At 40.2% G+C, this 14,508-nt stretch overlaps 1 protein-coding gene across 1 annotated transcript in view; it reads right to left on the reverse strand.

Moving 5' to 3' along the window:
* Positions 1–210: 210 nt before the first annotated feature.
* Positions 211–14,508, reverse strand: part of ITGB6 (integrin subunit beta 6) — a 48,587-nt gene continuing 34,289 nt past the window's right edge. Inside the window, exons 11-17 of the mRNA XM_009934136.2 lie at positions 13,696–13,830; positions 13,060–13,477; positions 12,042–12,264; positions 9,415–9,512; positions 4,614–4,733; positions 2,432–2,598; positions 211–539 (exon numbers count right to left, since the gene is read on the reverse strand). Of these exons, the coding sequence (XP_009932438.2) occupies positions 438–539; positions 2,432–2,598; positions 4,614–4,733; positions 9,415–9,512; positions 12,042–12,264; positions 13,060–13,477; positions 13,696–13,830 (1,263 nt within the window). The 3' untranslated portion in view covers positions 211–437. The remainder of the gene's footprint in view (positions 540–2,431; positions 2,599–4,613; positions 4,734–9,414; positions 9,513–12,041; positions 12,265–13,059; positions 13,478–13,695; positions 13,831–14,508) is intronic.

The raw sequence follows: 14,508 nt of genomic DNA on the forward strand, positions 1-14,508 counted from the left end.
AGCATTCATGAAAAAATTCTCTTTTTAAATTTAAACCCGCCCACCAAAGAGACTGGTACAAATACATTCCTAAACACAAATATATGGGATTGTGTATATGAACAAAGTAATATACAGCTCATTGTATATACTTAATTTCACAAAAATAGGCTTAAATATGAGAATTTTTAATCCTCAGTATTAATGAGAAAATTAAAAATATTTGTGCAGCTATTTTTTTAAGATGGGGACTTTAATATTAAAGGGTTTTAAAAAATATTTCTGCTAACCTTTACCACTAATACGTTATCAATAGTTTTCCCAACACAAGATACATTTTCTCTAATAGAATGATCATACCACTGCAACATGCAAACAAATATCACATAATTAGCTGAGAAGAAACAAGTGTTTTTATATTTCCTGCCAATAAATCTAAGTTTGTGGTGTCAGAGGTTCTAAGAGAAATCTGAAGCCATGGCCCCTTTTTGCTTTTCTTGGTTCTTGTAAGTTACATTTTTGAAAGTGGTTGTTGAGCCTCTGTACAGTGGATTTGTTTCCTAAAAAAACAAAGAAAACCAGAAGAAATGTGAGCCATGCAATGCCTAACTCATCTTGCCATTGCTTTCGCTGCAAGCAGATGCAGATGCACATCACTGCCTTGTGCACACCTCATCAGCAAAAGGATCATTCTGGTCCGTGATTCCTGACCCAGCGTTATGATGCAGAACGTGCATGCACTGGCCAGTACCGCTCAGCTCCCCAGGGTGCAGAAGAAGATGATTCGTACTCTACTTTGTGAGAAACTTGGGCCAGACATCTGCCTGGCCCAGCAACGTGTTCCCAAGGGTGGGCGATGAGGTCTGCCAGTGGAAAAGCTGACACACGTTTCACAAACCTCCTGGCTCAGAAGGGATGTCCTCCTGCTATGGATTTGTCTATGGACATTTTGAATCCATGCAAATGTTGATCATCCAGAATATCACTGGAAATAAATCACATGGCCTTTGCAGGTGTGTGTAATGTTGTCTTTTGGCTTCTTTGGAGCCTGTTATCTCACCGTGCTTATACAGGAAAAGTCAGTGAACAAACATCCCATCTTCAGTTTCCCCAGTCATAATTTTACAGACCAGTAACACACCCTCCTCCCGCTGTTTCTTTTCCCCGATGAGGACCCCTAGTCTATCCTTTGTACAGAAGTAATTTTGTACCTTTGATCATTTTAGAACAGCCTTCAGCAGCTCATTCTATTCCAAGCCACTGAAATTCAGACTGGTCTATACTGGGCAGCACAAACCAGTCCGGGGTCAGGAACATGCTTCCCTTCTCATCTGCCTCCCGGATTACAGTAATGCACATCATCAAACAATACTTTACCAAATACGTGCAATATAATTTGTGTATCAGGTGTCGTGACTGGACCGTTCTAAAAGCACAGGTAGTGTCTCAGCAGTGAGGTGTGACTTGTCACAGTCCTCTTTCCTGAGCCACACAGACTGCCATGCGTTGGGAGGAGGTTGAGTCCCACCAGGGCTTTAAATCCTCGCCTCTCATCATTCACTTCCTATCATTTCCTCGTGCAACAGAAAAGAAAATTAAAATACTTCTATGAAGTGTACCCTTGCCTTCCCTCTCACCATATGTAGCTGCCCCGAAGGCTTGAGAAAACATTCTCAAGTGGCCCTGCCTGTAAGTAACTCATTTTTCCCATCTCAAAAGCTGAAAGGCCAGCAGTGTCCGTCCTTGCAGAAATGTTGCAATCACAGGGCTTTGTACCAGAACGGAGCCGGGTGAACAGCAGCACATCGCCTGTCCTCCTGACACCCACCAGAAACGCTTACTCCACATGCTTTATTTCAAAGAGCCTCAGAAGTCTTAAAGCTTTTGCAGAATAGCAAAAAAGTCAAGGGCAGAAAGGAAAGAAGAAAAGGGAACATGTGGCATAAGCTTGCATTAGATATCCGCAAGCTATAGATAGAAGATTTGTCCTGAATTGCTCTGTCCTTTTACCTACATTTTGGACAGCTTACATTCATTGCTCTTCTGCATGAGTGGCCTCTCGTCATGCCAGAGGCCAGCAAGAATCTCTCTTTCCTAACATGGGCTCTGTTTCCGGGAACAGGGATACACCTCTGATAATTACATAGGCAGAGTACAACTTTGCTAAGATTAATCAAAGGCGAGGTACTAATTAAAAATACAACTAATAAAAAAATGTTCTCTACACGCTTTTACATGTGGAAGAAATTGAACCAGGAGACCGAACTCTTTTATTTTTCATCCCTAAAACAATCGTGATTTTACTTTATAGAATACTAAATGTAGTGAAAAACCTACTAGTAGAATCTATCAATTTAAAAGAACAAAAACAAGACACAGAATTTTAAAGGCAGCTGTGCATCATGCAATGAAATTAAAGAATCTTACATAAAAATCAATGCATTCGACATACCGTTTGCCATTTAGCTTTCGATTTTTCTGCTTCAAACTTGGCCACCTCTTTTCGGTCTTGAACTGACACCAGTAATTTCCATATACAAAGTAAAACAATGCCAATGAGAAGGATCGCAAGGGTGACACCCACCATTATCATTGGGATATTTGGAAGCTGTGGGCAATCTGTGGAAAGAAAACCAATCTGGCTGTGGATATTCAATCAATAAATTTTAAGCAATTTAAAACAGCCAAAAGGCATGCTGGGCTTTTCAATTGCTGTGAGCTGTGCATGCCTTTTCCTTTGAGTCCGTGTTATTTTCTTCCTGCTAGTTTGCTAAAGGGTTTGTGAAACTGGCTGAAAAATATTGCATTAAAATGTTAAAAAAATAATTGCTAACTTCTTCCACTGCTCTTTTACTGTGTCCATTAGCAGCTGCTGGATACAGACCCAGACTCTGAAAAGTTACAAAATTATTTTCAGATCCGTGCCAATATAATTCTAAAAAACAGGGCTGAGTTGATACGATTATGAATTTTGCAACGTTACAGCTGAAGCTGTACTTCAATTCACTGATATTCAGCGTGTTGAAGAGGAAAAGGTTCCAGTTAAATCTAGATTAGGGTGAAGTCACCAACGATATTGAGAAAACAGAGGAAACTGCATTTCATTTATGAAAACAATGAGGAAAAAAATTCTATTAGACTTCCTGAAAATGTTGAACTGAACAATTTGAAAGAATTTTGCATTTCAAGTTGTGCAATAAATTTTATCAGACAATATTTCAGAGTCAAAGTTAAAACTGAAGGTTTTGCTTCACTAAAACAGAAAGAAATTTGATTATTTTAATATTAAAAAGTGTTGCTCATGAAAATCAGTGAACGCTACTATTTTATGAAATTTTCTGCTGAATCATGGTTTAAAGACATTGAAAAATTCATTTCAGTCTTAATTGGCATATGTGATTGTATTTCGCATTACTTTTTTGCTTGATGTGATCTTTTAACTGATTCTGAGGGGTCTGGTTTGAGCAATGGGTGAACTGTCTGAGTACTGGTGCCATCTTGACTATGGTTCCATATGTGAAATCAATTTCTAGAGCATTTCTGGAAGTCTCCTCTCAGTTCACGTTCGCGTGCATTGCAGACACCATGGCACAATAGTTTCAAGGCCCAGGAGCAGAAGAGCAGGTGACAGTGAAGCTGGTTATTGTAGAGTTGTGGGAGGGCCACTACACAACATTTAATGAACTATGCCTGCCGTAAGATATTTCTTTCACTTTTTTTTTCAGACCTACTTTAAAATGCATAGCAAATGTATTTAATAAAGACAAATTCTTACCATTAAATTCTTGAGTCTGAGGGTTGTAGTTTACAAAGGGATGTGCTGCTTTAGTACTAGCTTTGTTACAACCATCTCTGCTGTAATAGTAACCTATGCAAAACCAGACTACTCTCCTTGTGGAGCTGCTTTTTTGTCTAGTGAAATCACTTTCATTCTCACGTGTGCTAGAAAAAGACTACACAAAGGGTTAACAAAATAAACACCATTTGTGCCAACAGAACAAGGTCACAAATCTGCATGGCTTTCCCTAAAACACAACTAACATTTAGCCCTGAGACACCATGTGTGTCCAAACAAAAAAAAGCATTTTTATTGCCTGGAAACTAAACTGTCTGGCTGCTGAAAAGTGATATCTGTGTTCTCTCTCGTCCTACATGATGAGAAGCATTAATGAAAAATCAGTAGTGAAACAACAGTAAATAAAAAGGTAATGTTAAATGAAAGGATACAAAGAGATCTGTTGCATATCTGTTAGTTATGCAAAATATTCCAAACTTAGTGATACTGCAACATTAAACATAATTATAAATATATAGTATACCCAATCAGATAGCCTTTTGGATATAATGGAAATGGCGTTTGGTATCATCATGTTAGGATTGCACAGGACTTTAGAAAAATTAGCTTACTGTTACAGCCCAGGGATCATTCTGCCCACCTTTCATGAAAGGCCAAGTGTTTATTTTACTGCCGCATTAAATAAGTACTTGAGGAGCTGCTCTTTTGGCTGGGCAGAAGAGAGCTACAAATACAAGGAGGTGCAGTGCTGGCTAAAAGAGCTCGGCTTCTAGATAGTTCACCCCGCCTGCATTTTCAAAACAGATTTCACACAGAAGCAGCAATATTTATTGCTTACCTTTCTGTTCTATGCTATGAATGACTGTCCTTCCCTGTTCATCCATAGCCAGTAGAAATGTGGTTAAGCATTCGTTTTCCCCTTGCAAAGAGCAGGGAATGGATTTGTCCTCTGAATAGTCTGCAGAGGGAGGAAAGGAAAAAAAAATGTCGTTCTTCAGATCAATGAACATGTAATAACAAGAGAGACTGCTCGCATAATGTTTGTCCCAGCCTTGTCTTCGGATGATGGAGTGAAAAATGAAAATAAAAATACCCTCAGAATTTCTACTAAATTTAACGGCTTTTCTTCCACCCCAAGTTTTGCCTGGTTTCAGATTTTCGCTTGTATTTCCAAAGAACTGCTTCAGGTGTCGTCAATCCGCACTGACCATCTAGTGCACCTTATTAACCTGGTGCACTGTGAATCTCAATGAATTGGAAGTGCTTCCAAGACCCTTAGCCACCAGCTGTCTAGGAAATGCAATAGTCCCCAGTTATAGGACAAAGTAAACAGTATGTTCTCTTTGGTCTACAGCTACTCCTACCCTATCTAGATTATGTTTCAGAAGTAGATACACAAAGAGCAATGGAGACTGTTAAAAGGGCTGGTGTTTATTTCTTCCACAATATCCCTGTCAAAGATTAGTGTGCCCACTATTGTTGCAACAGTAAATAAAAATTAATAACAGAAAACTGTGATTCTGGGATCTTTGTAATGTGATTTTAGGGGAAGCAGATAAAAAGTGACCCGAGATGACAGTCTGCCCCAGTTTATTTGTCTCCCCATTTAATGTAGATCTGCACAAAAATTTAATCAGTTTTTCTTTTCTAGATGATTCCTAACTGGGACACCTCTTCTGCTGAGAAATGTTCATTTAAAGGGAATAGGGAGAGAGGAGGAAGCTGGCTGTGAGGGACAATATAAACAAATAAGATGACCAAAAACTGAGACTACAGGTCCAGAGCCAGAAATACCGTAATTTGGAGCCTAACCATGAGATAATATTTTTACAGAGCAAAAATATCCAAGCCTATAACTGCGTGCAAGAATACTTCTGTGGCTGAACATTTGCTATGTTTCCATATAACCCATGATTTAAAGAGCATTGGCAACCTAGGTATGCTTTCAATACATTTTTAGTAAAACTTCTTAGGTTTTTCTTTTTAGAAGTAAGAAAAACCAGTAAGCTTCTCAAACATTTCTTTGAAAATAATCGTCACTTTCACCTCTCCATTATTTCTTACCACTCAAAACTCTTACTGAAATTTCATAAGCAACTGTGCTAAAAATCTTAAGTCCTTAAATTTTAATAGCAAGAAGACTAATGAAATATAAAGTAGGAATCTGACAGGAACATGGATTTTAAAGAAATCTATGGTACATAAAATAATAAGTGCTCAGTCTTTTTTTTTTTTTTTTTTTTTTGCTTATTGCTTATTATTGTAAGGTTTGATATTATAGAAAAGACTATTAAACACCACAGAGAATAGGAAAGTATAGAGTTTACTGCCCCACAGTCCTTTTCTCAGCTTATTTTAAAGTGAGAATAACATCTGGTTGGATTTTAATGGAAACACGCTCTTGACTTGTGATAATCTTGTATTTAACTTGTTGCCTGTCCTTGGTGGCAGAGCAATGTGTTATCTATCAAGGTGGCAGGCAGACAAGATTTGCTGGTTTAACAAGATTTGGTTTTGTTAGAAGGACCACAAGCTGCATACTGAGTTTACTCAATTAATGGCACTCCATGCCAGGTCACAATTCCAGTAACACTGTCACAAGTTTTGCAATATTTGTTATTTCCCAATTCTTTTAAGCAAGCAGATCCAAAGAATATTACCTTGCTTTAAAAAAAAAAAAAAAAAAGGTAGTTGTGAGCTATCCTCAAGGTGTAGAAAAACTTGCAGGCATATTCCAGATATCCAGAAGGCAGTAACTGCAAATATATGAGTTATTTTTAAACTGTAATTTTCGATTTAATGTCATCATTTGAGACCAAGTGGAGTAGAAATCTGATGATGTGCAAGGATGTAGAAATGAAAGCAAAGATGCCAGTTCAAGCTATTCAGAATCCAACGTTTAGGATTTTTATTTCTCTAACGCTATTTTTAGGACGAGGGATCACTAAGAGAGACTATTGCATAGGTAGTTTTCAGTTCCTCAGCACAAAAATTTGCCTGGGTAGCTAAACTCCTGCAATTTACATCTGTGTAATATTCTCTGTTCTGCAGTGAATCATCATACTTTTCCCACTTCTGTCTGCAGCCTAATTACATTCATTTCAATCGTATTTGAAATCACTGAAGTCACATTAGAAGAAGAATTGGATAATGGTGGCAGGCTGGATCCCTGAAGCACGAAAGACTTTCCTAACAGATACTTAGAGAAAAGATTTAAAAAAAAAAAAGTCTATAAATTTAAAAGTTGTTATGCCTTTTTCTTGTTTGCCTTTTGCTCACAAAATCCTTTTTTTGAGTTTCATTTCCCTTTGAGTCAGAAGAACAGAGCAGTGCTGATATAGAGGTTTATTCAGGCTCCAGCATCCACTCTGTTGCTGTGCTGGGAATTTGCATGGTGTCAACACTATGGGGTAAGCAAAAACTCCGTTTCTCTGAGGGAAGTGTAACTGTGCCTGCTGGGCTTGTGCAGGAGCAGCCTGCTGCCCTGTGCCCAGGGTGATGGCAGGAGGCACTTCTCGGGAATTGCGGTTCCTCCTGGGTAGCGAGTAGAACAAGGGCTCCTCTTCGACCCATCTGGCAAAGGGGGGGATTAGCCTGATTTAATATTCAAATATCAAAAATGGATGAAAATAAATATTCAAAGGTGATGTGGGCCGTGGAGATGAGCCCCGTAAGCGTGAAGCCACATGAGCGGCTGCCCTGCTGCTGTGCCATATCGTGCCCTGCCGGGTGCCTGGGCAGGGAGGCTGCCCACTGCCCCTGCTGCCACGGGGCAGAGAAACCCTGGCACCCACTGACCCCGAGCACGGGAGGCGAAACGCACAGATCAGGGGCTAAAACTGGCATTCCCAGTAAATGGCAAAATGTAAAGCCTATGCTTTTTTGATTGCTCCGCAGTTCTAGTCATTGTGTTGCAACATACGAAAAAGAGAAAGTAAATCTTTAAGTGCTAATATTTCATTTAGCCTAGAGCTATTCAAAAATTTTTGAATTACTTTCAAAAATTTTATTTATTTAGGTAATACAGTTTTGATTTTAGGATTTTTTTTTAATTATTATTTTCATGATTACTTTTTTCCCCTCAGGATTTCTTAATGAGGCTACCTCCATGCCAAAAACAAAGTCTTGTGCTGTTACACAAGCATTTTAGATGAAACATATTTTGCAAGAGCTGCTTTTTTTTTTTGAGGGGTTGGAATGGGAACAGTTATCCAGCCTTCACTACAGTAGTTACTCTAACTGCTGCAAATAAATTTTAAATCTGAAGAAGTAGCCGACAGTCTCAATCAGGAAAGCATGGGGCATTGAAAAAAGGAGATAAGCAGGAACAGGAGATGATATTGTCATTCTCCTATTCCTGTGACCTCTGTGTATGCGAGCAGAGCCATATAAGTGACTGTTCCTGCTCTTGATTAGTATTAGTTATATTTGAAAGTAGAATGTCTTATATATTCCTAGCTACAAATACCTGCCATCTGGCAATAGCAACCTGAAAATTTTACTGACTACAGAGATACAGTAAAAGCACACATATATTTCTGAAGCATGTAAAGACATTTTTATGTTTATAAACAAATACTGATGTCTAGAAAGGCTAAGCATAATAATAATTTTAGTAAAAATACAAAATTAGAATTAATTTTCCTTATAAGAGCAATATTTGCAACTTTTGACCTCTGTATTATGGATTAACCTAATAAAAACCTAGAGGTGTATCTTTATTGGAAAGATGTGTGTCAGTGAAATTTCTGCATGTGCGCAGCTCTGGATGTGCTTGCACCAGTTTGCAGGCACAATCCTTAGATGTGCATACAGCATTCGGCATTGTCATCCTAACTTTTACATTTGTGTGATTTAATACTTAGTTTCCATCGGTGGTGTGGATGTAATGCACCTGTGCCCTGCCTCACCTAACAATTGTGTTTTGCTATACGATTGGGGTTAGAGTTGCCATTAGAATAAATACAGACTGCCTACTGTACAGGCAAGAACCTTCCCTTACAGGAAAGGAAAAGACATTGGTGTAGTATTTGATTTAAAGTTTGGGGTTTTTTTCCAAGAGTACTCTTTATTCAAGGTTAATTCCTATTCCAGAAATTCCCATTGATGGAGGGCAGTTTTGAATTATAATGAGCCACTGAAAGCTGTGCTTAGCCTTTAGGATACTAGGAATGTCTCCATAAAACTTGACAAGAAGCAGAACGCCTTTGCCACAGGCTAGAGGGCTGCGTCTAATTGCTGACTGTAATCAAGAGCCTGCATAAGGACTGGAATCAGCTTTCGATGAAAGCTAAAGCAGCCACACTGGAACTCATGCTGCAGGCGTGACTTCACCTCAGGGGCTTTCACCAGCCACTGCTTTGCAGGGACTGGTATTTATTGAATTCTGCCCTTTCTTACACAAACTGCTTAGCAAGTAGGTGTGATCCAATGAGTTAATTAACCTGGAGGGGTAATACCAGCCCTGATCTGCATTTTCTGCTTACCACAGAAGAACCATAGACAGCCAGCAATTACCTTATGATCCCTAATATGATTCCATGGTAGAAAAACAAGGCTACTTTCAAATATAAAACTACTGAAAGTAGAAACTACCACCAATCACACACGCAGAGAAAAGGACGATGGAGTGTACAAACCCTCTGCAGTGCTGACAGTTGCATCAACCAATTTGCATTTTTCACTGCATTCTCCTAGTGACTTGTCGTCGGAAGCCAAGTGACATTCCACACAGCTCCTGTGGAAAAAAATTCAGTGGCTCATCAATCTCTGCCTGTCACAAAGCAATGATATAAAAGCCAGTATGTATGCATCTGCATTTTAAAAAGAAGCTGAACAAAAGGTCTTGTGCTACGGATACAGTAGTTCTCAGAAATATGATAGGTATTGCCACCAAAAAAAAAAAACATACACAAAAAAAAAAGCCCCACCTGAATAAAGGTATTGTGGATAAGCTCTCTCTTGTCCTTTATTAGATACCAGACAGAACCCCAGGCAACATTATTCATGTAGGTCTATCAAAGACACGGGGTTACTCACACATAACATTTATTTTCAAAAATAAGTATTCTGAACTAATCTCACACTAAATGCCAGCCAAAGGAATGCCTATCAGATGAACAAAATCTGAAATCGACTTCAGAGAGATCAAGCTCGGGCACCTACTATAAGTCTTCCTTTGTTGAAAGTCTATTGAATAATGTATTAAAACACTATTCGGGTGTCTCAACAGATGTCTCTTGAATGTGATAACTTGTCTCAGGAATTACTTACTTAGATCCTAATTATACTAATGCAATTCATTGGAAAATTATTTACTTTATTTAATGGTGGAATGACTGAAATATTATTTAAAAACGCAGAGTCTAAACTAATTCCTTTAGAAGACTCTGAAAATCTTCCCAGAAATTCAATGAGGATTTTAATATATCCAGATTTTATTCATGGAAAAGGAAACAATAAACAGAATTAATCTGTGAAAATTTTTGATGCAAAATGTATCTTGCTGATTCTTCACAAATAGCTTCAGCCAGATTGAGGGGCTAAGACAATGAGAAGCAGCCTGAAGGATCAACTGCTTAAAGAAAAGAAAAGAGAAGAACTGCAACAAAACATCCCCAAAAAACCCTGGCCATCTCCTGTTGCATTGAGTTACCTATATCCATGGGAATGTGCTGAGGCTACTGACTTTATCTTCACGGGATGGAGATGACCTTATCACTCACTCTGGAGATGGCAAATAGTAAAAGCGAGCAGGAAATGGGATAGCCTTTATCTCATGGAGGCAAATTCAGTGTTGTTGGTGTTTTTGTCATATTTGCCATGTTTCTCATACTACCACTCTTTTTCTCAGCTGCCCAGCCATTAATCTCCATCCCCTCTGATCCGGTCTTTCAGCTCTCACTGTTACCCTACACAGGTATTCCCAATGTTCTCTCTCTTTTGGCTTTCCCTGCCCTGCGTTTCAGCAAGGGAAGACACTGAAACAGAGAGAAAAGATCTAACGCTGCATACAATATACATGTTTAAATAGGCTAATGTAATGCCCATCATGTAACTTTATATTTCTTATTCTCTGCCAAATTGGGCAGAGCAAAGCAGCAGCATTGTCCTTTGCATTTAGAGCAGTTGCATGCAGAAGTTCTCTTAGAGGAGACTTAGAACTTTGAACAGACAGGCTCCCATTTGTGAGTCCAATTTAACACTAACAGAAATGAGGATTTAATCACATGCCATAGAATAGCTTCTCATCTCAGATATAGTATAGACTGTAATGACAGGCATGAAAATACCAGTGGCAGAGAGCCGCTATAGAAGAGAAATGGGCCTCAACTCTAAATAAGTAGAAATGACATTGTCATGAAACATTAATGCAACTTACACTGAAATAACATGTATTCTGTGAAGCCCAATTCGACTTCTAACTTAAATTTCTACTGAACCCTGCTCCTTCTGGTCTGACTTAGCAACTTCTGTAGCCCTGCAACAGCTCATGTAATACAAGCATAAGTATGGGTGTATTTAGAGTGGTGGTCAGCTTTGTGTCACACGTATTTTTGGTTGCTTTTCCTATCATGCACAGTAGCCTACACCACGCATCACAGCAGGAAAGCTACATAAATTTTGTATGCTCAGGGAACAGAAGACACTTCATTTACAATCAATTTATCATCGACTTATTCATGACATACAGCTACCCACTGATTTCATCCCCAGACTATGACCTACTTTATCATAGGTGGGCCTCTCTATTTCAGCCAAGCTTAACTAAATTTGGACTATGAATTTGCACATGTGTAAAGCTTGAGCAGACAGCATAACCTTATTAATTCCTATGCATGAGAAAGGTAATACAAATGCCAAATTTTCCTGTCAGTCCTCATTTTTCCTGTAGCAGCTATGATGGGATGTTGTCATTCTGTACTGTGGATTGGAAGGAGGTTCGTCGGGTTTTGCCTGATGTCACCATATAAGGCCACCATTCTGATTAGTTGTACAGCCAGGGACAGCAGTGGAAGTGTGATGTTTTACTTGTGCTGCTTGAAGGTAATTAAATTATTTTCCATAAAGTTCTTTTGTACAAGACTAATGCTGGTAAACGGTTGATGTACAAGTTACGACTACCCCTCTCAAAGGGCAAAGAAGCTGTCAGGTTCTGGTCTGTAAATCCAACTTAGAGCAGCGGCAGTAAGCACACTGCTGAGGCAGTATAGGAAATAGATACCTGGATGATACAGACATCAGAGATGTAAAACTAGCACATTACCGCCTGGAACTGCAAGGGTCACCGCAGAGAGGGCATTTTTCACATGTTTGGCCTGAAGCTCCTGAGTGGGTGCAAGCACACGACCCACAGATGCATTCGCCTCTCCCACTGCACAGCGACCCATCCTCAGCAACGCAAGCGCTGGTGTCAGCTGTGCAATTACAGTATTCACCAGTCCATCCACGGTGGCACACACATTCCCCACAGTCACAGTCACCATTGCCTGAAAAAACATTTATTATACTTCAAATCAGTCTCTTAATAACAATCTGAACAATGGCCTTCAAAATCATTCTCCTTAGTAGCAGATATTTTTCCCTCTCCAACTTATCTCACTCTCAAACATCCTTCTTCCTCCCCCAGCATTTTCATTTTTATATCAGAGGATCAAATTTTTGCTTAATCTGGCTGTAAGCCTGTGCAGCTCCGTTCTCATCACTGGAGTCCTCCACACAGATCTTATCTCCCAACAGTGCACAACCTAATGGGTAAATCCTCTTTCATTTATAGCAGCATAATTTCAACCTATCTATTCAGCACAATCTCATGGCTGGTTCCTGCCACTTTAATGCTATTCCCGTTGTTTCAATAGCATTACTTCTGATTTATAATGGTATAGCTCAGGAAAGTAATTATAAATACAAGTTCTCAGATTCTGGTTATCTTACTAGATAAACCAAGAATCATTGAGGTTACTGAGTTAAAATTATAAAAATTATCCTAAAAGGGATTAATTAAGATTAATTAAGATGGCTGTGCTTTGATAATTATGTCAGAGTGAAATTGTACACTGGCTAATACCTATGTATGTCAATGTAATTATTTAAACTTCCTTGGAGCTACAACCATCAACAGCCATTAGAAGCGTGACCCAGTGTGACAGTAGCTTTAGACACTTTAGACAGAAATGATTGCGACTGAATGTATGATAAGAATACAGCTTCACAAGCTCATAGCTAAGAGTGAGACAGCAAAGCTCTAAAGCACAGACGCTAGAAAGAGCAGCAAGGGACCGTACCTCCACACTGGAGTCCTCTGTGTCTCACACACGAGAAGTCGTCGCACTCGCAGCGCGGGCCGTACACCTTTCCGTACGGGGACAGGTGGCAGAGGCACTGCCCACAGTAGCAGTCACCTCTCCCGCTGCAGGAGCTCTGCCCTGCCAAGCCCTTGCAGGAGCTGGTGCCAAGGCCGCTCTCGTCGCACTCGCAGCGTGGCCCCACGTAGCCCGGGCTGCAGACGCACACCCCGCACTCAAACGAGCCTTTCCCTTGGTTGCACTTTGGGCTGTTCATCTCGGCCTTCGCCTGGCAGTTGCAGCTGCACTGGGGATGAAGTTCGATTTCCAGCGTGTCGCTGAGCCCCACTGGTTTTATCACAATATGCCTTCTGTTTTTTTCACAAGAGGAGAGACTTACGGTCACATTGAAAGACACCTGGAAGAGAAAATGGTGGCTGCTCAGAGCTGCAGCAGACGTAGCTCTGCAGGGGACTCTGGAAGTACGTGCAGAGGACAGAACAAGGGGGTCATAGATACTGCCTGCTTTTTTGTAACTTGTTAGGAGGAAGATTATTTGATAAAGAGCAAACTCTCTACCTTGGTGTCCTGAATTCTCTGGACTTCATGTCTTTTGGGAATTTGTTCTTTACTTACTGTGTCTCCCACTTTCACATGAGAGCATTTCCTCTGATGTGGAAAAAAGGTTCCGTTGTTACAGATGGCTGTGAAAGAGACATTGAGCCCTTCTGTGTCTCCCAAGACCTCCAGCTCCACCTCGGACCTCAGCTCCTTAAAGGAAAAAGGCGTGAGATGAATGGACTGATAACATTGCCAAGCGCTGCTAATGCTCCACATCTGTGTAACGCGGACTGTAACATATCCCAGCTTACACAGGAGTAAATTCGTGGGTTTGGCACTTTATTTACAGACTTCTCTATTGCAAGAAAAACGGGGAATGAGCAAAACAAAGCAAGTGCCGACAGAACCGGCTTTCAGTGGAAGGTAATGGTGGTATCAGTTTAATATCCGCTGTCATGAGGCTTATTTCCTGCCCTTGCAGAATAATAAATTCAGCCTTTTATTAAATCATCTGTCATCACTAAGTGCTCTGCTGACAGACACGCGTTTTCCTTTAGCACTGGTCTTACCGAGGAGTGGATCTGTGTCCCTGATTGCATTGCTAACACTGGGCTTTTCCTGATTAGCCAGGCTATGGCAATATTGCTCCCTCTTTATCTGTCCTGGTAGAATCAAACCTCACAATCTCTCTCACGGCAGGCAGGCTCTGAGCTCAGTTTCGCCTCAGTGCGGGGCCTCCATGAGTTAGCCCGAAGTTTCCAGGACCAGAGCCAGAGCCGAGTCCCATCGTGAACTCCCGCAGCTGTGGGGCTCGCTCCATTTCTTTCCTCTCCCCATGGAAATTCCTGCTTCATGAGCTGTCAATGCTATTTCAAGTTGCATTCAACA

Source organism: Opisthocomus hoazin, chromosome 9, assembly GCF_030867145.1.
Source record: "Opisthocomus hoazin isolate bOpiHoa1 chromosome 9, bOpiHoa1.hap1, whole genome shotgun sequence".
Classification (NCBI taxonomy): domain Eukaryota; kingdom Metazoa; phylum Chordata; class Aves; order Opisthocomiformes; family Opisthocomidae; genus Opisthocomus; species Opisthocomus hoazin.